Raw genomic sequence first — 23,130 nt, 5'->3', positions numbered from 1 at the left:
TAAAGTGTAATTTCTTGGTTATTCATAGTCTATTTTTTCCGTTTCAATGATTTTACACAGTTATAAACACAATTGTTTCCTTCTTAATACAAGGAGAGTCCACGGCTTCATTCATACTGTTGGGAAATACTGAACCTGACCACCAGGAGGAGGCAAAGACACCCCAGCCAAAGGCGTAAATACCTCTCCCACTTCCCCTATCCCCCAGTCATTATTTGCCTTTTGTCACAGGAGGATGGCAGAGAAGTGTCAGAAGGTTTCTGAGTTGTTCCTCAGGAGGTATATATGCCTTTCGTTATGGAACTGGAGTTTTAAGTAGTCTTGTCAGCCTTTCAGTGAGAGAATTGACAAAAGTTAGAGTCTGGAGATGCAGGGAGAGTCTTTCTGCGAACCAATCCAGACTGCTCGCTAACAGCTCCTTAAGCAACAAGTGTTGACGAGTTTCACTGTCTGCTTCCTTCACTCAAGTCCATTTCAGGAGCGATGCTAGAAGACTGTCACACGTGAGAGGCTGTGTTTCTGTTCCACAGCATGGATTCTGGTAAGATCGTTTCAAATTTTACTTATATTGAAATTGCTGAAGACAGGGTCACAGTGTGACTCATTTTTTCTTTATAGAATCGTGGGTTAATATTTCCTGATGGAGGTTACTGAACAGTGGAGATTAATGAAATGGGTTTTCTTTGATTTATGCTGCTTTATGTGTCAGATTTATTTGGGCTCATAGACTGTTGTTATGCGTTAACAGAACATACAGGTATTTTACTTTCACTTTGAATGCTTCGTAGCTTGGTGCGCTTTTTCTCATAGCAGGGCCAGTCTTGCATTGCGCACCACGTGGCCGGGTGTGATCAGGTGTGGTCACACTTTCGTTTTCTCTTTCCTGACCGAGCTAGCTGTCAGAGAGGTCACTTCTTCTCTGGTTGCCTGGGTCTAGGAGGTGGTGAGTGCCCCAGTCATTGGGGGTATAAAGGTGCCGTTTTTGTGAGAAATAAAAAAAAGTGCATTTATTTGTATCCTACTGTTGTTAGTACAAGCTATGGAGGATCCTGATATGCTTGATGGTACTCCCTCAATTCCTAATAGTAATACCTGTCTATAGTGTGAGGAGGCCTTGGTGTGCCCGCCCTCTCAACTATGTTCCATATGCATCAACTAGGTTATTATGTCTAAGAAGGTTAACCCCTTTAGTACGATTGAGCTGTCCACCTCTGAGGACTCGCCGTCCCGTGAGGTGCGTACCCATCAATCATCTCCATTGTAACATGCAACTTCCCGTAGCACGCCTGATCCTCCATCTGGAGGGAGCCTTTTACCATCAGACTTTACAGCGCAGTTAAAAATGGCGGTGTCTGAGGCCCTTAGTGCAAATTTCTAAATGTCCCCTCGTTCAAGATGGAGACAATAAGGTCCATTCTTCCTCTAGTTCAGGAAGGACAGTTCATGACCACTATAGATCTGAACAATGCCTACCTTCACGTTCCAATCCACAGGGACCATTTCCAGTTCCTAAGGTTTGCGTTCTTGGATCAGCACTTCCAGTTCATTGCATTTCCGTTTGGTCTAGCTACAGCCCCAAGAATCTTTACAAAGGTTCTAGGAGTTCTCCTGGCCATCGCCAGAACCCAAGGTATAGCAGTACCTCCCTACTTGGATGACATTCTGGTTCAAGCGCCATCCTTTCGTCTAGCAGAGGACCATTCGTCATCTCTTCTCTCTCTTCTCCGATCACATGGATGGAGAGTTTTCTTATTCCAAGCACCAGGGTAGAATTCCTGGGTACTATAATAGATTCAAAATCCATGAGGATATTTTTAACCGACCAGAGAAGGTGCAAGCTTGCTTCAGCATGTCTTGCCCTCCGGACCTCCTTAATACCATCTTTGGCTCAGTGTTTGGAGGTAATTGGTCTCATGGTGTCCAGCATGGACATAATTCCTTTTGCCAGGTTTCCATCTCAGACCACTACAGCTGTGCATTCTGAAGCAATGGAACGGTGATCATTTAGATCTGTCTCAACAGATTTCCCTGGACAGCCGGTCGAGAGAATCGCTCTCTTGGTGGCTTTGTCCAGATCATCTGTCCAGAGGGACATCCTTTCTCAGACCATCCTGGGAGATTGTGACTACGAACGCGAGCCTCTCAGGATGGGGAGCTGTTTGGGGTGCCAAGAAGGCACAGGGCCTGTGGTCTCAGGAGAAACGCTTCCGATCAACATCTTGGAGCTTTGAGCAATCTACAATGCTCTGAATGCTTGGCTTTTTATGGGTTTGTCCCGGTTTATCAGATTCCAATCAGACAATATAACCTCGGTGGCTTACATCAACCATCAGGGGGGAACGAGAAGCTCCCTAGCGATGAGGGAAGTATCTTGGATTCTGAAGTGGGCGGAGGCCCACTGCTGTTTGCTGTCAGCGATCCACATTCCGGGTGTGGACAACTGGGAAGTGGATTTTCTCAGCAGACAATCTTTTCATCTGGGGGAATGGTCTCTCCATCCCGAAGTGTTTGCGGAGGTATGTTTCAGGTGGGGGACGCCGGAGATAGATCTCATGGTGTCTCGTCTCAATACCAAACTACTGAGATATGGATCGAGGTCCAGGGATCCTTAGGCGGAGCTAATAGATGCATTAGTGGTGCCTTGGAGGTTCAATCTAATTACCTTTTTTCCACCATAACCACTCCTTCCTCAAGTTATGGCTCACATCAAGCAGGAACAAGCGTCAGTAATACCGATTGCTCCATCGTGGTCATGAAGGACGTGGTTTGCGGACCCTAGTGAAGATGTCATCTTCTCCTCCATGGAAGTTACCTTCTCGCATGGATCGGCTGGTACAAGGTCCTTTTCTTCATAAAAATCTAGATTCTTTGAGGCTGACTGCGTGGAGATTGAACGCTTAGTCCTAGCCAAGAGAGGTTTTTCAGAGAGAGTTATTGATACTCTCATCCAAGCTCGTAAGCCGGTTACTCGTCGCATCTATCATAAGGTGTGGAGAACCTACTTATTCTGGTGTGAAGAGTGTGGTTTTCCTTGGCATAAAGTTAAGGATGCCAGGATTCTGCTGTTTCTCCAGGATGGTCTGGAGAAAGGTCTTTCGGCCAGTTCCTTGAGGGGACAGATTTTCGGACTTGTCTATTTTACTGCACAAGAGGATTTCTGAGCTTCCAGATGTTCAGTCTTTTGTTAGGGCTCTGATTAGGATCAGACCTGTGTTCAGATCTTCAGCTCCACCTTGGAGTCTGAATTTGTTTCTTAAAATTTTGCAAAGGGCTCCGTTTGAGCCTATGCATGAAATTGATATTAAATTGTTGACCTGTAAAGTTCTCTTTCTACTGGCTATTGCCTCAGCGCATAGAGTATCAGATTGCCGGCCTTGCAATGTGAGCCTTCTTATCTGGTGTTTCATTCGGATAAGGCTGTCCTACGAACTAAGTTAGGGTTCCTTCCTAAAGTTGTGTCAGACCGTAAGATCAATTAAGATATTGTGGCCCTTTCTTTGTGTCCTAATTTTTCTTCTTCGAAGGAACGTTTACTTCATAATTTGGACGTGGTTCGTGCTTTGAAGATTTATCTTCAAGCTACTAAGGATTTTAGACCTTGTTTGTGGCATATTCTGGGAAGCGTAAGGGTCAAAAGGTCTCTTCGACTTCCTTATCTTTTTGGTTGAGGAGTCTGATCCGCTTAGTCTGTGAAACAGCGGGACATAGATCTCCTCAGAGAATTACGGCTCATTCTACTAGAGCAGTGGCTTCCTCTTGGGCCTTTAAGAACGAGGCCTCTATGGAGCAGATTTGTAAGGCGGCTACCTGGTATGTCTTACACACTTTTTCTACATTCTACAAATTTGATGTTTTTGCTTCTACTGAAGCAGCCTTCGAGAGAGAGGTTTTGTAGGCTGTGGTGCCCTCAGATTAGGGCCCGTCTTCTTTTTGTCCCTCCCGTTGTCATTCAGTGTCCTCTAGAGCTTGGATATAAGTTTCCCAATGGTAAGGAATGAAGCCGTGGACTCTCCATGTATAAAGAAGGAAAACATAAATTATGCTTACCAGATAATTTCATTTCCTTCTGTACAAGGAGAGTCCATGGCTCCCGCCCATGTTTTCTCCAAATTTTGTGTTTTCTTCTGGCACCTTTTATACCCTGATATTTCTTCTACTGTCCCTTGTTCCCTCAGCAGAATGACTGGGGAATAGGGGAAGTGGGATAGGTATTTAAGCCTTTGGCTGGGGTGTCTTTGCCTCCTCCTGGTGACCAGATTCAGTATTTCCCAACAGGAAGGAATGAAGCCGTGGACTCTCCTTGTACAGAAGGAAATAAAATTATCTGGTAAGCATAAGTTATGTTTTTTTCTGGTTTAAATGGACATAATACTTGTATTCTAAATCACTTGAAAGTGATGCAACATAACTGTAAAAAGCTGACAGGAAAATATCACCTAAACATCTCTATGTAAAAAAGGAAGATATTTCTCCAACATTGGTGTGTCCGGTCCACGGCGTCATCCTTACTTGTGGGATATTCTCTTCCCCAACAGGAAATGGCAAAGAGTCCCAGCAAAGCTGGTCACATGATCCCTCCTAGGCTCCGCCCACCCCAGTCATTCTCTTTGCCGTTGCACAGGCAACATCTCCACGGAGATGGTTAAGAGTTTTTTGTAGTTTTATTCTTCTATCAAGTGTTTGTTATTTTAAAATAGTGCTGGTATGTACTATTTACTCTGAAACAGAAAAGGATGAAGATTTCTGTTTGTAAGAGGAAGATGATTTTTAGCAGACAGTAACTAAAATCGATTGCTGTTTCCACACAGGACTGTTGAGATGAAGTAACTTCAGTTGGGGGAAACAGTTAGCAGTCTTTTCTGCTTAAGGTATGACTAGCCATATTTCTAACAAGACCATGTAATGCTGGAAGGCTGTCATTTCCCCTCATGGGGACCGGTAAGCCATTTTCTTAGTTAAACATAAAAGAATAAAGGGCTTCAAAAAGGGCTTAAAAGCTGGTAGACATTTTTCTGGGCTAAAACAATTGCTTTACTAGGCATATTATGCAGATTCTAACTAATTATTGGTATTATAATCTTGGGGAATGTTTAGAAAAACGGCAGGCACTGTGTTGGACACCTTTTTCAGATGGGGGCCTTTCTAGTAATAGACAGAGCCTCATTCTGGGACTGTATAGGGGTTAAATGTAAAAACGGCTCCGGTTCCGTTAATTTAAGGGTTAAAGCTCTGAAATTTGGTGTGCGATACTTTTAATGCTTTAAGACACTGTGGTGAAATTTTGGTGAATTTTGAACAATTCCTTCATACTTTTTCACATATTCAGTAATAAAGTGTTTTCAGTTTGAAATTTAAAGTGACAGTAACGGTTTTATTTTAAAACGTTTTTTGTGCTTTGTTGACAAGTTTAAGCCTGTTTAACATGTCTGTAACATCAGATAAGCTATGTTCTATATGTATGAAAGCCAATGTGTCTCCCCATTTAAATTTATGTGATAATTGTGCCATAGTGTCCAAACAAAGTAAGGACAGTAATGCAACAGATAATGATATTGCCCAAGATGATTCCTCAAATGAGGGGAGTAAACATGATACTACATCATCCCCTACTGTGTCTACACCAGTTATGCCCACACAGGAGGCCCCTAGTACATCTAGTGCGCCAATACTTATTACCATGCAACAATTAACGGCTGTAATGTATAACTCCATAGCAAATCTTTTATCCAAAATGCCTACTTATCAGAGAAAGCGCGATTGCTCTGTTTTAAACACTGAAGAGCAAGAGGACGCTGATGATAACTGTTCTGACATACCCTCACACCAATCTCAAGGGGCCATGAGGGAGGTTTTGTCTGATGGAGAAATTTCAGATTCAGGAAAAATTTCTCATCAAGCTGAACCTGATGTTGTGACATTTAAATTTAAATTAGAACATCTCCGCGCACTGCTTAAGGAGGTGTTATCTACTCTGGATGATTGTGACAATTTGGTCATTCCAGAGAAATTATGTAAGATGGACAAGTTCCTAGAGATTCCGGTGCCCCCCGACGCTTTTCCTATACCCAAGCGGGTGGCGGACATAGTAAATAAAGAGTGGGAAAGGCCCGGCATACCTTTTGTTCCCCCCCCTATATTTAAGAAATTATTTCCTATAGTCGACCCCAGAAAGGACTTATTGCAGACAGTCCCCAAGGTCGAGGGGGAGTGGTTTCTACTCTAAACAAACGCACTACTATTCCTATCGAAGATAGTTGTGCTTTCAAAGATCCTATGGATAAGAAATTAGAGGGTTTGCTTAAAAAGATTTTTGTACAGCAAGGTTACCTTCTACAACCAATTTCATGCATTGTTCCTGTCACTACGGCAGCGTGTTTCTGGTTCGAGGAACTAGAAAAATCGCTCAGTAAAGAATCTTCGTATGAGGAGGTTATGGACAGAGTTCAAGCACTTAAATTGGCTAACTCTTTTGTTTTAGATGCCGCTTTGCAATTAGCTAGATTAGCGGCGAAAAATTCAGGGTTTGCTGTCGTGGCGCGCAGAGTGCTTTGGCTAAAGTCTTGGTCAGCGGATGTGTCTTCCAAGACAAAATTGCTTAACATTCCTTTCAAAGGTAAAACATTATTTGGACCTGATTTGAAAGAGATTATTTCAGACATCACTGGGGGAAAGGGCCACGCCCTCCCACAGGATAGGTCTTTTAATGCTAATAATAAGCCTAATTTTCGTCCCTTTCGCAGAACCGGACCAGTCTCTAATTCTGTATCCTCTAAGCAAGAGGGTAATATTTCACAACCCAAACCAGCCTGGAAACCAATGCAAGGCTGGAACAAGGGTAAGCAGGCCAAGAAGCCTACCACTGCTACCAAAACAGCATGAAGGGATAGCCCCCGATCCGGGACCGGATCTAGTGGGGGGCAGACTTTCTCTCTTTGCTCAGGCTTGGGCAAGAGATGTTCAGGATCCTTGGGCGCTAGAAATAGTTTCTCAAGGTTATCTCCTGGAATTCAAGGAACTACCCCCAAGGGGAAGGTTCCACAGGTCTCAATTATCTTCAAACCAAATAAAGAGACAGGCATTCTTACATTGTGTAGAAGACCTGTTAAAGATGGGAGTGATACATCCAGTTCCAATAAGAGAACAAGGAATGGGATTTTATTCCAATCTGTTCATAGTTCCCAAAAAAGAGGGAACATTCAGACCAATTTTGGATCTAAAGATCCTAAACAAATTTCTCAGGGTACCATCGTTCAAAATGGAAACTATTCGAACGATCCTACCTACTATCCAGGAAAATCAATTTATGACTACCGTGGATTTAAAGGATGCGTACCTACATATTCCTATCCACAAGGAACATCATCAGTTCCTAAGGTTCGCTTTTCTGGACAAGCATTACCTGTTTATGGCACTTCCATTTGGATTAGCCACTGCTCCAAGGATTTTCACAAAGGTACTAGGGTCCCTTCTAGCGGTTCTAAGACCAAGGGGCATTGCAGTAGTACCTTACTTGGACGACATCCTGATTCAAGCGTCGTCCCTGTCAAAAGCAAAGGCTCATACGGACATCGTCCTAGCCTTTCTCAGATCTCACGGATGGAAGGTGAACAAAGAAAAAAGTTCTCTGTCCCCGTCAACAAGAGTTCCCTTCTTGGGAACAATAACAGATTCCTTAGAAATGAGGATTTTTCTGACAGAGGTCAGAAAATCAAAACTTCTAAGCTCTTGTCAAGTACTTCATTCTGTTCCTCGTCCTTCCATAGCGCAGTGCATGGAAGTAATAGGATTGATGGTTGCAACAATGGACATAGTTCCTTTTGCACGAATTCATCTAAGACCATTACAACTGTGCATGTTCAGACAGTGGAATGGGGATTATACAGACTTGTCTCCGACGATTCAAGTAGATCAAAAGACCAGAGATTCACTCCGTTGGTGGCTGACCCTGGACAATCTGTCACAGGGAATGAGCTTCCGCAGACCAGAGTGGGTCATTGTCACGACCGACGCCAGCCTAGTGGGCTGGGGCGCGGTCTGGGAATCCCTGAAAGCTCAGGGTCTATGGTCTCGGGAAGAGTCTCTTCTCCCGATAAACATTCTGGAACTGAGAGCGATATTCAATGCTCTCAGAGCTTGGCCTCAACTAGCAAAGGCCAAATTCATAAGGTTTCAGTCAGACAACATGACGACCGTTGCATATATCAATCATCAGGGGGGAACAAGGACTTCCCTGGCGATGAAAGAAGTGACCAAGATAATTCAATGGGCGGAGGATCACTCCTGCCACTTGTCTGCGATCCACATCCCAGGAGTGGAAAATTGGGAAGCGGATTTTCTGAGTTGTCAGACATTCCATCCGGGGGAGTGGGAACTCCATCCGGAAATCTTTGCCCAAATAACTCAATTATGGGGCATTCCAGACATGGATCTGATGGCGTCTCGTCAGAACTTCAAGGTTCCTTGCTACGGGTCCAGATCCAGGGATCCCAAGGCGACCCTAGTAGATGCACTAGTAGCACCTTGGACCTTCAACCTAGCTTATGTATTCCCACCGTTTCCTCTCATCCCCAGGCTGGTAGCCAGGATCAATCAGGAGAGGGCCTCGGTGATCTTGATAGCTCCTGCGTGGCCACGCAGGACTTGGTATGCAGACCTGGTGAATATGTCATCGGCTCCACCATGGAAGCTACCTTTGAGACAGGACCTTCTTGTTCAGGGTCCATTCGAACATCCGAATCTGGTTTCCCTCCAACTGACGGCTTGGAGATTGAACGCTTGATTTTATCAAAGCGTGGGTTTTCAGATTCTGTAATAGATACTCTGATTCAGGCTAGAAAGCCTGTAACTAGAAAAATTTACCATAAAATATGGAAAAAATATATCTGTTGGTGTGAATCTAAAGGATTCCCATGGAACAAGATAAAAATTCCTAAGATTCTATCCTTTCTACAAGAAGGTTTGGAGAAAGGATTATCTGCAAGTTCTCTGAAGGGACAGATCTCTGCTTTATCTGTTTTACTTCACAAAAGACTGGCAGCTGTGCCAGATGTTCAAGCATTTGTTCAGGCTCTGGTTAGGATCAAGCCTGTTTACAGACCTTTGACTCCTCCCTGGAGTCTAAATCTAGTTCTTTCAGTTCTTCAAGGGGTTCCGTTTGAACCCTTACATTCCGTAGATATTAAGTTATTATCTTGGAAAGTTTTGTTTTTGGTTGCAATTTCTTCTGCTAGAAGAGTTTCAGAGTTATCTGCTCTGCAGTGTTCTCCGCCCTATCTGGTGTTCCATGCAGATAAGGTGGTTTTGCGTACTAAGCCTGGTTTTCTTCCGAAAGTTGTTTCCAACAAAAATATTAACCAGGAGATAGTTGTACCTTCTTTGTGTCCGAATCCAGTTTCAAAGAAGGAACGTTTGTTACACAATTTGGACGTAGTCCGTGCTCTAAAATTCTATTTAGAGGCTACTAAAGATTTCAGACAAACATCTTCCTTGTTTGTTGTTTATTCTGGTAAAAGGAGAGGTCAAAAAGCGACTTCTACCTCTCTTTCCTTTTGGCTTAAAAGCATTATCCGATTGGCTTATGAGACTGCCGGACGGCAGCCTCCTGAAAGAATCACAGCTCACTCCACTAGGGCTGTGGCTTCCACATGGGCCTTCAAGAACGAGGCTTCTGTTGACCAGATATGTAAGGCAGCGACTTGGTCTTCACTGCACACTTTTGCCAAATTTTACAAATTTGATACTTTTGCTTCTTCGGAGGCTATTTTTGGGAGAAAGGTTTTGCAAGCCGTGGTGCCTTCCATTTAGGTGACCTGATTTGCTCCCTCCCTTCATCCGTGTCCTAAAGCTTTGGTATTGGTTCCCACAAGTAAGGATGATGCCGTGGACCGGACACACCAATGTTGGAGAAAACAGAATTTATGCTTACCTGATAAATTACTTTCTCCAACGGTGTGTCCGGTCCACGGCCCGCCCTGGTTTTTTAATCAGGTCTGATGAATTATTTTCTCTAACTACAGTCACCACGGTATCATATGGTTTCTCCTATATATATTTCCTCCTGTCCGTCGGTCGAATGACTGGGGTGGGCGGAGCCTAGGAGGGATCATGTGACCAGCTTTGCTGGGACTCTTTGCCATTTCCTGTTGGGGAAGAGAATATCCCACAAGTAAGGATGACGCCGTGGACCGGACACACCGTTGGAGAAAGTAATTTATCAGGTAAGCATAAATTCTGTTTTTACGTCACAACTTCATCAGCTCACCAAAGTAAGTGCTGTGTAAAAAGTTATTTCAGTTACTGCCCAGTTGCAGGTAAAAAAAAAAAGAGGAAGAAATGAACAGCAGCCAATCAGTATCAGCAGTACTGAGGTCATAAACTAGTTTACTGTGATCTCATGAGATTTCTCTTAAAGGGTCAGTCTAGTCCAAAATAAACTTTCATGATTCAGATAGAGAATGTAAGTTTAAACAATTTTCTAATTTACTTTTATCACCAATTTTGCTTTGTTATCTTGATATTCTTAGTTGAAAGCTAAACCTAGGAGGTTCATATGCTAATTTCTAAACCCTTGAAGGCCGCCTCTTCTCTCAGGGCATTTTGATCAGTGCTCACTCCTCGGTAATTTCACGTGCATGAGCTCAATGTTATCTATATGAAACACCTGAACTAATGCCCTCTAGTGGTGAAAAACTGTCAAATGCAGAGGCGGCCTTTAAGGTCTAAGAAATTAGCATATGAACCTCCTATGTTTAGCTTTCAACTAAGAATACCAAGAGAACAAAGCAAAATTGATGATAAAAGTAAATTGGAAAGTTGTTTAAAATTACATGCCCTATCTGAACCATGAAAGTTTTTTTTTTGGACTTGACTGTCCCTTTAATCACATTTTACATTCTGAAAATTGTACTTTAAATATAATCATCAGAGTGATTGCAATGAAGAATAATGTAATTATAACATGACCCGGTTTTTATCAAATTAATTGTGCACATGCCGTAAATGTATACTATTTGTCATGTGAAATAACCTGCACTCAGGCATGTTACATAATTATCAGTACTAGACTCATTTACCATTATGTTGCAATTTTGCTTTGGCAGCATAATGCTTTTGTGAAAATGACTGAAAAAAACTTATTTAAAAGGCCAATGATGCAATATAGTTTTTATTGTTTTCATAGTTTTTCATATGTTTTCAATTAGATTTTCCTTGAAACCACATGAAAGTCAAAACTAAGCAAGTTTAGTTCATGCTCTTGTTATCCATGGTTGAAAAGTTTACCTAGGAAAACGTAGACTCAGAAGTAGCAATGCCCTACTGGGAGCTAGCTGGAGATAGTTAGCTGAGCCAATGAGAAGAAGCATATGTGCATAGCCAAGCCCAGTAAATCAGCGGCTAAACACATTTTGTTATTGCACCATTGCTTGCATATAACTATCACATCACAGCATTTTCTTTTTTTACTTTTATGTCTCTTTGTAGCATACCAGAATTGTTCTCCACTTTCAAGCAGTTTATTGATATATTGTCTTACATCCTAGTAACTTATTCATAGGGGAATATTTATTAAGTTGTATTTGCAGCTTCTGAAGATTTACAGTGCAGCTTGCATGAGCCGGCAACCACAGATTTAAGGAGCAGAAACAGCTTCTTTAACCTCTTTGCCACTGCAGAGGAGGTGAGATAAATCACCCTGACCCCACTTGTAGGGGGTGATTGATATGCCCTGCTCTTGTGCAATTGGTTGTACAAGAGAGCTCTTGTACAACAGTACATTTTGACATGCAATGCTGGATCTCAAGTGGCGACTGCAGGCAAACAGGTTTTCTATTTGAGAATGTGTCCGCTTGCAAAGTTGATACATTTTTCTCATAGTAATAACAACGTTTTAGGGCATCTTTGCCAACATAATACCATATTGCTAACATGAAAAATGTTTAAACCTTAGTATTACTCGATTATCTTTTTTATTTTATTTTTTATTAGACCAAAAATCACAAATAGTTTCTGTGCTCAACAATCTAAACTCATCTGGTGTTATAAATCCTCCTGCATCAGATTATCCAGATACAAAAGCATCCACTTATGGACGAAAGAGAGAATCTAGTCACAAACCTACAAATATTAGAATCTTTATATAATTCCAGTGTGAAAACACATTCATCAGTAGTACTTTTGTTATTTCAGAAGCTTTGTGCACTTTTGTGGGTTTTGGCTGCTTGGAGATCCTGTGTGAAGCTGCAGCAGATCCAGAGGGAAATTTTGTTTCTAATCAACTGATTTATGTCTGTTTTTTTTTTTTTTAAATTTTTTATTGAGGTTGTGGAAAAAATCAATACAACTTATGCTTGGTAATAAGCCAGAAATAATACACATATAGTACATCACAATAAAACAGTTTCCATGTAGACGAGCAAGATTCACACTGGAAAAAATAGTGAACTGAAAATTGGAACCTCATTTTCATAATTACATATACAGTGAATACTTTAAGGTCATGGAAAAAACAATACAACTAATGCAAGGTATTAAGCCAAGGATAGCACAGATATAATACTTCACAATAAAATGGTTGACATGTAGAAAAACAAGATTCATACTGGGGGAAGTACTGGGCTAAGGTCTGGAACCTCATTTACTCTATTACTCATACGCTATATACTTTAGATGGTCCCATTGATATATTAAATTATCCAGCTATATTTCAAAACATGTCATTTCCAACTATATAATGCGATATGAAATGTAAGATTGGTAAAATCTCTAAGGTGCGGTATGTACAAGATAAACCGCGTGGTGAAATCTCCCATGCAGGGAGGTATATTTCAGGAGAATAATAGTGAAGGGGGTGAGGGGGGGGAGGTGGGAAGTTAAATACAGGAAATGGACTTATGTTAAATAAGATATACACATTAATGGCCATACCTGCAATAATTGTGACAAAGAGACTGAGTAAACATGCCTCAGGATGACTCAATATCCTAGCTATATGAAAAGAAGCATATATGGGTTAACAATAAATGCTTAACAAAGAACCAGTGTATAGTGGGACAATGTCATATCCAAAATATCAAGGGAAAAAGGTCTAACTGTATGGGCCTGACACATCTTATAAAGCTTAGCTCTGGGATTATGATGAGGGAATGTAGGGAGGTTTATTCTAAGGGGGTAATAGTGGGGGGGGGGGGGGGGGAATTTAAATGCAGTAAATGGACTTATATCAAATGAGATAGACACAATAAAAGCCATACCTATAGTAAATATGAAGGGGACACGAAAATAAGAGAGGTAATGTAATAAGGCATTGCATCCCAATAAGGAGTATATTATTTGCGAGAAAACAAGACTTTATGTCCGTGGGAAGAGCTAGATGGGCGTAAATGAAAGCTATATTCTATATACTGAAACCTAGTAATTCAATTTGGAACCATTTGGGAGAGCCATAAAGTACTCGTAATAATTATAGAATTAAGACATAGTGCTACTAAATGTAAATGCAGGGCCAGCCTGCGCTAGTAGGTGTGACAACCTAAGGTAATTGGGATCAAAGCGTAGAGAAGGCTATAAATACCAGTATGATTAAAGCACTCCTAGATAAATACTCTGGCATAAATATAATATTAGGAACAAAACTGCAGTCTTAATACACAATGAAGAGCTGGAGCTTTGCTTGTGTGCTGCAGGCGGTACTATGTTACAAGACTATCTCTAAAGCTGGTTTGTGAGGCTGTTTGATAAATAGAACGTCCCGCCGCCTCGGCCGCTGGCGGCAAGAAGTCACACACACAAATTGCACCTAGGCACAATGAGCATACACATAACATGAGAGCCTGCAAATATGGAAAGACTATGCAGAGAAACATTGAAATTTTGTTAATCTAACGGTGAGTGCATACAATAAGGAGGCTATATAGAATATAACAATATATAAACACCACCATTATCCCATAAAACAATCTAGTCAGTATATAGATAGCATAATTGAACTAGTCAGAAGAAAACTGTAGCAATAAAGACACTATAAGTGATGGGAGCATATTGTATCTGGTAAAAAACAAACCAGCTGAACCTTTGAAGTAAACTAGGGTTAAATAAACTAAAGGAGGTAACTGTAGCATCGAGTCATTAACTATCATAGAGGCAAGGGTAAGTCTGAGATAAATCAGATGTGGTGCTTCAACATAGCAGATTGTTTACCCCACACCAGACCGCAGATTGGAGCAATCTCTCCGGGCTAACTGTTCAGGTTGGTCTGAGTGCATAACGAAGAAAACAGAGACAAATGTGCTACCAGGGAACAGATCTAAATTTATGGCTAGGAAAGAGGCCGTTTCACCACTGCAGATGTTCTGATGTTTGCCCAAAGTCTCTTCAGAGATATGTGCGTTACACTGCTGAGGATCGCTCAAGAGGTAAGGTTCTGACAACGGTCTAGAGCTACAGCTAGCCCCAAATAAGCAAGGATTACCAAATGCGGGTGAGAGAGACTGTTCCCGCTGTTCTGCCCTCTTCTGGGTCCGGGGCTGAAGTTGCGGGTATAGCGTTTCAATGTGGAGCCGGGCTCCCGCCCCAGTGCATTGTGTATCAGTAGGTGAATACAGCTCCTCACCTCTCCCGTCATGAGAGCACTGAAGCTGAAAGTCAAAAGGTTTAGCTGTACAGATATATGGGAAAGTCCAGGGCAAACGCCCCCATGCTTTTGTGTCACTGAGGTTAACGGTCAGTAGTATGCTGCTGTGGAGCGGTAAAAAATTCCCCTGAGGCTCCCGGTATTTACCCCTCACAGGTCGCCGCCGCAAAGCCAGTGTCTTCACTGGGCTTAGAACTATGCTGGGGGAGTTCCGATTTGTTGCGGCTCCCTGAGATGGGTAGACCGCATCTGTATATGTGTGCTGATGAGCCCTATATAGAACAGGCTCAGCAAGGTCGGGTTGTCGTCGGGGCTGACAGGCGCTCTGTCTGCTAGGAGCTGCGTACAGATTGTCAGCCAAACTAGTATGGTGTTTTTTCAATAGGCGCCTCATCTCCTCCAGGAATAGTAGCGAGAACTCCATATTACTGGCTGAGTTAGTATCCCTGATGAGAAGTTGGCTTGCAGCGGTCCCTCAGTTAGATAGACGGCTAGAGGCCTGTAAACAGAGTAGTGCGTCTCCAAGATGGCGGCTCACTTTCCCACCTCTGCAGGATAAAGCAGTGACGACGGACTGGTACAGACTCTCCGGGTCCCCAAAGGTTCATGAAAAGTCAATATGAGGTCTTAGGTTCATCCTCATATATGTTGGGTACAAAAAGGTTGCTGTAGAATGTGGATAGACCCCTAAATTAGGATCTTGGGCCCGGGAGCTGCACCAATACACGTCCTATTAGCTCTACAGTTGGCTCCGCCCCGTCTGTTTATATTTTAATCATTATTTGTCCTGTGTTGTATGGTCTTCTAATAGATTAAGATGGCTTAGAAAAAGAACAGAAATCTCCTGATACACCGTACAATGTTTTCACTTAAGAATTTGATTGATTGGAATGGGGTAAAAATCTGGAAAGCTAAGACCCATACCCTGTATTTTATTGGGTTTCCCTTAAAAATAGTCTCAGCTTTATTGAATAAAATTTAGATTCCTGGAGATGTACAGGACAGTTACTTTGCAGGGAGTGTTTACCATCTTTATTAAATATAAATGTGTGTTCTGTTTTATCGCTAGAAGGCACAAGAGCTGGATACTAGAAGAGTGGCAGTCCAGGAAGAGATGGTGGCCTGCTTATCACTTCAACAAATTCCATGTAAAAAAGGACTGGAAGAACGATATTAACCTTGCAATACATAAAGCCCTGGTGGCTGGAACTTTACTAGGACAAGGCAAGTCTCTTTTAATTGTCTTTCTTATTTCTCTGCTTCTTATAATGCTAAAAATGTTTACTGTCTAATTTAGGTTGTAGGAGTCTGTGTTATGCACATTGGAAGCACAACAACGCTATGTTTGTTACGCTTAGTTAAATATGAAACTACTATTTTTTTTACTAATAGCTAAAATGAATATACAGCCATAAACACCCACGTTTAAATGTACCACGTTCAGGTATTGAGTTGCAGATGCAAACCAGATTTTGGGATTCCTGAACATGTTTTTTTTTTTTTTTTTTTTATTTAAAAAAATAAATAAAAAAAAGCTCACTCAGATGCAGTTTGTTTGAGGGTGTCTGTGATGAGTCATTTATTTGGGTGTGTTTCTCGCCAACTCAAATGTCAATCAAAATAAAACATTTATATATTTATGATATATATAATTTTGATTGAAGTGACCGTATTATTGAAATTACATGATATTTGAGATGCCAAAACCCATTATTGCAGGTAACCGTGTGGTCTGACAAGTCAAATAAAAAGATTCATAGTCTAATGCAGTTTCACACTGAAATACTAAAAAGACAAGTAAATATTCATAATGACAGCTGACTACTCGAATGCCAAAATCCCATGTCATTTTCACATGAAATATTTGCATGCCAAGTGATGGTGACCATGACCTCTGAATACTCAAATGTCACTGTAACTTGTCTCTACACAGTGAGATACATTCATTATACAGGTGGCCCTCGGTTTACGCCGGTTCAATTTGCGCCGTTTCAGAATAACAACCTTTTTTTTTCAGTCATGTGACTGGTATTGAAAAGCATCGAAAAGCAGTGCACTAATTAAAATAGCCAGTAGGTGGAGCTGTCCGCTTGTGTTGCAGCAAAGTTATGCAACTTAGCAGACTGAAATTAATCTGTGTACACAGAGCAGACCAGACCTATCGAGCAACAAGATCTAGCAGCCACTTCCCTATTATCTTCCTGTCCAGCTGCTTGACGTGAGGGTGCCTAACTGCCTATTAATTACTCCACATTGAAATGAATAGAATAGGTGCAGACCCAATATTATCTAACATGCTAACAATGCAGAGAACTGTTTGCAGAAAAATGCAAGTAAAAAAATGTTTTTGTTCATTAACCTTAGTTTGATGATACAGTCTGTTGTGTGATTATTTAATTAGGTTTATAATGCTGTTTAGCATTTAAAGTCTTCATGTGAAAGCTTTAAAAATAATGTATTAGGTGTTACTTATGACAATTTTGAGAGGGGCCTGGAATCTAACTCCCTCACTTCCCATTGACTTACATTATAAACTGGGTTTCAATTTACAATGGTTTCGATTTACAACCATTCCTTCTGGAACCTAACCCCGGCGTAAACTGAGGGCTAACTGTACTCCTATATTTTATTGTAATCTAAGCTCCAAGCCATAGTTTTACATTTTATCCCTTGTTTTTATCACTGTATTTATTAATAAACATAAAAACAAAAAAGTGAATATTACTTAACAAAATAACCCATTTTAGTTCATTTTATAGATTGCAGGTATTTTGCTGCTGTTTGTAGTCTTGGAAGTGAATCACCAAACAAAAACATTACTTCAATGCTGAAATTTGTAAAGCATCACAGCTCTTCAAATCCTGACTGACTCTCTACAGATGACATTGTTATGGATTCTAGTCTTTCTGCTGCCGTTGCACAGCGGTTGTCAAGATCAAGTGGCATTATTGGTATCTGATAATATACTAGAGAATGAGCTTCCCACGGCTTCCAACTTATAGAAATAACACTGATGTTTACTGCAGGTTCAGTTTCACTATAGGGAATAAAGTGAACATAGTATTCCTCTTACACTGGAATTGCCGATAGCTATTACTTTTTCCCGTTATGCTTGCGTATATATTCAATGACAACACAAACCAAAGTTTCTCTTGGTGTTTGTATGGTTTGTGATGTCCCAAGGTAGCACAATAAAAACATAGGCTTTCTAAGAAAAGCTATGCAGAGGTTACAACAAAGCACATTCTGAAATTGATATTTTTTATTTATATTTCTTTTTGCTCTAAAATCGTATCAAATAAAAGCTATTTCAACTGAATCTAATACAGCAGTATTTATTGTGCACATTCCATTAAGTCAAGTCTGACAGGAAAAATGATTTAGTTAGGACAGAAACATGCATTAAAACACCCAAACTCTAATATACTGTACATTGAAAAGATCTCTCTTACGTTAAACACCTTATTGAATACCATATTCATTGAATCGGGCAAATAGAAGCATTATTCTTGTTAAGAAGGGCTTATAACAGTTTTCCATTCTACTTTTACAGGATATCATTGCTTTATTTTCTATGTTTTAATGCTGTCATTTTTAAAGTCTGGTTTTCACCCTAATTAGCTACAACAGAGGCAATAAGAGAAACGTATCTTGAGGCTTTTCAAAGTATGCTTCCCTGGATTTAAATGTATGCAATTTTGTATTGTTTATATGCATATATAGCAGTGATTTGCAACCTTTTTTTTGCCGTGGCACACTTTTTTACATTAAAAAATCCTGTGGCACACCACCATCCCAAAATTTTACAAAATCACACATTGTAGCCTAATACAGGATATATATACAGTATATATATATATATATATACACACACACTGTACTGTGCTGTCATGCCATGCCTCCTACAAACTATACATGACATATTGACATTCAGTCAAAAAAAACCTGCACTGTTGTCAGTCTGCCGCGGCACACCTGAGGATCTCTCACGGCACACTAGTGTGCCACGGCACACTGGTTGAAAAACACTGATATATAGAAATGGTTTAAAGGGATATCTTTATCTTTTAAGTTTCAGATAGAACATAACATTTTAAACAACTTTCCGATATCTCCTATTATTAAATCTGCTTCATTCTCTTGATATCCATAGCTGAAGGAGCAACAATGCATTACTGAGAGTTAACTGAACACATCTACTGAGCCAATCACAAGAGGCAATTGTCTGCAGGCACCAATCACCAGCTCGTTCCCACTAGTGTAGGATATGTTCATATTATTTTTCAACATTGGTTTCCAAGTACATGTGAAAATAAAGTGAATTTAAAAGTGTCTTAAAATAACATGTTCTATCTGAATCATGAAAGTTCACTTTTGACTTTTCTATTTTGTTTTTTATTAAAGGGACATGAAACCACCCAAAATGTATGATTCAGATAGAGAATACAATTTTAAACAACTTTCCAGTTTACTTCTATTATCTAATTTGCTTCATTCTCTTGGCATCCTTTGTTAAAAAAGCATATCTAGATACGCTCAGAAGCTTGGAGCTAGCTGCATGCCCATTTTCATTGCAGCTAGCTCCCAGGAGTGCATTTCTGCTTCTTCGATAAAAGATATAAAGAGAATGAAGCAAAATTGATAAAAGAAGTAAATTGGAAAGTTGTTTAAAAATGTATAATCTATCTGAATCATGAAATAAAAATGTTGTGTTTCATGTCCCTTTAATACAAAAGTGATTTCCCTATATTTTAACAATCCATATCACGCTTTAACCAAGGTAGGCCTATTAGATGTCTGAGAAAGAAAACTGTTTGTCATAGTTATACTTGGGCTTTCACGACCCCCCCTTTTCCCCCTTATTTCCATTCTTTACCTCTTTTTCTTTTCCCCTTTCCCAATCCGTCTTATCATCATTTACATAAAGTTATCACCTCCGCATTCCATTTTCTATTCACTGTTTTTGATTTTGCTTAAAGGGACATAATACCCATATGCTTAATGACTTGAAAGTGATGCAGCATAACTGTAAAATCTGACAAATAAATATCCCCTCAACATCTCTATATAAAAAGGAAGATATTTTACCTCAAAATGTCTTCAGCTCACAATAGTAAGTGCTCTGTGAACAGTTATCCTTCAGATACTCTCTATCTGCAGGCTGAAGAAAAAAAATAACCAGTTAACATCAGCAATGCTGAGGTCATGTTTTGCTTCACTGTGATCTCATGACATTTTACTGAAATCTCATGAGATTTCATATTAACCTTCCTTAAACTAAGTAAGGAAATAACATCACAGTGCCTGCACATGCCAGATGCACGCTACCTTGCAAGTCCTGGACCTGCATCCTGATTGGCTGCTTAAAGTCCCTTTACAGTGGGATGTGGCTACTGAGAATATTTTGAGGTAAAATATTTTATTTCTTTCATGTAATTAGCAAGAGTCCATGAGCTAGTGACGTATGGGATATACATTCCTACCAGGAGGGGCAAAGTTTCCCAAACCTTAAAATGCCTATAAATACACCCCTCACCACACCCACAAATCAGTTTTACAAACTTTGCCTCCTATGGAGGTGGTGAAGTAAGTTTGTGCTAGATTCTACGTTGATATGCGCTCCGCAGCAGGTTGGAGCCCGGTTTTCCTCTCAGCGTGCAGTGAATGTCAGAGGGATGTGAGGAGAGTATTGCCTATTTGAATGCAATGATCTCCTTCTACGGGGTCTATTTCATAGGTTCTCTGTTATCGGTCGTAGAGATTCATCTCTTACCTCCCTTTTCAGATCGACGATATACTCTTATATATATATATACCATTACCTCTGCTGATTCTCGTTTCAGTACTGGTTTGGCTATCTGCTATATGTAGATGAGTGTCCTGGGGTAAGTAAGTCTTATTTTCTGTGACACTCTAAGCTATGGTTGGGCACTTTTTTATAAAGTTCTAAATATATGTATTCAAACATTTCTTTGCCTTGACTCAGGATGTTCAACATTCCTTATTTTCAGACAGTCAGTTTCATATTTGGGATAATGCATTTGAATCAATCATTTTTTCTTACCTTAAAAAATTTGACTTTTCCTGTGGGCTGTTAGGCTCGCGGGGGCTGAAAATGCTTCATTTTATTGCGTCATTCTTGGCACAGACTTTTTTGGCGCAAAATTTTTTTTCTGTTTCCGGCGTCATACGTGTCGCCGGAAGTTGCGTCATTTTTTGACGTTCTTTTGCGCCAAAAGTGTTGGCGTTCCGGATGTGGCGTCATTTTTGGCGCCAAAAGCATTTAGGCGCCAAATAATGTGGGCGTCATTTTTTGGCGCTAAAAAATATGGGCGTCATTTTTTGTCTCCACATTATTTAAGTCTCTTTATTTATTTGCTTCTGGTTGCTAGAAGCTTGTTCACTGGCATTTTTTCCCATTCCTGAAACTGTCATTTAAGGAATTTGATCTATTTTGCTTTATATGTTGTTTTTTTCTATTACATATTGCAAGATGTTCAGATGAGTCAGAAGATACTTCAGGAAAATCGCTGCCCGGTGCTGGAGCTACCAAAGCTAAGTGTATCTGATATAAACTTTTGGTATCTGTTCCTCCAGCTGTTGTTTGTATTGAATGTCATGACAAACTTGTTAATGCAGATAAAATTTCCTTTAGTACTATTACATTACCTGTTGCTGTTTCGTCAACATCTAATACTCAGAGTGTTCCTGATAACATAAGAGATTTTGTTTCTAAATCCATTAAGAAGGCTATGTCTGTTATTTTTCCTTCTAGTATACATAAAAGTCTTTTAAAAACTTCTCTTTTTTCAGATGAATTTTTAAAATGAACATCATCATTCTGATACTGATAATGGTTCTTCTGGTTCAGAGGTTTCTGTCTCAGAGGTTGATGCTGATAAATCTTCGTATTTGTTCAAGATGGAATTATTTGTTCTTTACTTAAAGAAGTATTAATTGCATTAGAAATTGAGGATTCTGGTCCTCTTGATACTAAATCTAAAACGTTTAAATAAGGTTTCTAAATCTCCTGTAGTTATTCCAGAAGTGTTTCCTGTCCCTGGTGCTATTTCTGAAGTAATATCCAGGGAGTGGAATATTTTGGGTAATTCATTTACTCCTTCTAAGAACGTTTTTAAGCAATTATATCCTGTGCCATCTGACAGATTAGAGTTTTGGGACAAAATCCCTAAGATTAATGGGACTGTCTCTACTCCTGCTAAAGATCCTTTAGATAGGAAAATTGAATCCTTTCTAAGAAAAGCTTACTTGTGTTCAGGTAATCGTCTTAGACCTGCTATATCCTTAGCGGATGTTACTGCAGCTTCAACTTTTTTGGTTAGAAGCTTTAGCGCAACAAATAACAGATCATAATTATCATTTGCATTTCTATAACATGCTAATTATTTTATTTGTGATGCCATCTTTTGATATCATTAGAGTTGATGTCAGGTATATGTCTCTAGCTATTTTAGCTAGAAGAGCTTTATGGCTTAAAACTTGGAATGCTGATATGTCTTCTAAGTCATCTTTGCTATCCCTTTCTTTCCAGGGTAATAAATTATTCGATTATCAGTTGGATTCTTTTATCTCAACTGTTACTGGAGAGAAGGGAACTTTTTTACCACAGGATAAAAAATCTAAAGGTGAATTTAGGTCTAATAATCGTTTTCGTTCCTTTCATCACAACAAGGAACAAAAGCCTGATCCTTCATCCTCAGGAGCAGTATTAGTTTGGTAACCTTCTCCAGTTTGGAATATATCCAAGCCTTATAGAAACCCAAGCCAGCTCCTAGGTCCACATGAAGGTGCGGCCCTCATTCCAGCTCAGCTGGTACGGGGCAGATTATGTTTTTTTCAAAGAAATTTGGATCAATTCCGTTCACAATCTCTGTTTTTCGGAACATTGTTTCCGAAGGGTACAGAATTGGCTTCAAGTTAAGGCCTCCTGGAAGAGATTTTTTTCTTTCCAGTGTCCCAGTAAACCCAGCAAAGGCTCATGCATTTCTGAAATGTGTTTCAGATCTAGCGTTGGCTGGAGTAATTATGCCAGTTCCAGTTCTGGAACATGGGGCTGGGGTTTTATTTAATCTCTTTATTGTACCAAAGAAGCTCAAATCCTTCAGACCAGTTCCGGATCTGTCAATATTGAATCATTATGTAAGGATACCAACATTCAAGATGGTAACTGTAAGGACTATCCTGCCTTTTGTTCAGCAAGGGCATTATATGTCTGCATTAGATTTACAGGATGCATATCTGCATATTCTGATTCATCCAGATCACTATCAGTTTCTGAGATTCTCTTTTCTAGACAAGCATTACCAGTTTGTGGCTCTACCGTTTGGCCTAGCATCAGCTCCAAGAATTTTTACAAAGGTTCTCGGTGCCCTTCTGTCTGTATTCAGAGAACAGGGTATTGGTATTTCCTTATTTGGACGATATCTTGGTACTTGCTCAGTCTTCACATTTAGCAGAATCTCATACGAATCGACTTGTGT

General features: G+C 40.2%; 1 protein-coding gene across 4 annotated transcripts in view; it reads left to right on the top strand.

Moving 5' to 3' along the window:
• The window catches only part of TAF1A (TATA-box binding protein associated factor, RNA polymerase I subunit A), a 162,914-nt gene extending 144,966 nt beyond the window's left edge, over window positions 1–17,948 (top strand). For all 4 annotated transcript variants that reach the window (XM_053712527.1, XM_053712525.1, XM_053712526.1 and 1 more), the window contains 2 exons: window positions 15,699–15,853; window positions 17,389–17,948. In XM_053712527.1, coding sequence (XP_053568502.1) covers window positions 15,699–15,853; window positions 17,389–17,498 — 265 coding nt within the window. In that variant the 3' untranslated portion in view covers window positions 17,499–17,948. The remainder of the gene's footprint in view (window positions 1–15,698; window positions 15,854–17,388) is intronic.
• The last annotated feature ends 5,182 nt before the right edge of the window (window positions 17,949–23,130 follow it).

Source organism: Bombina bombina, chromosome 4 (assembly GCF_027579735.1).
Source record: "Bombina bombina isolate aBomBom1 chromosome 4, aBomBom1.pri, whole genome shotgun sequence".
In the NCBI taxonomy this organism is placed as follows: Eukaryota; Metazoa; Chordata; class Amphibia; order Anura; family Bombinatoridae; genus Bombina; species Bombina bombina.
The sequence above is the reverse complement of the archived record's forward strand: the minus strand, read 5'-3'. Positions and strand labels throughout refer to the sequence as shown.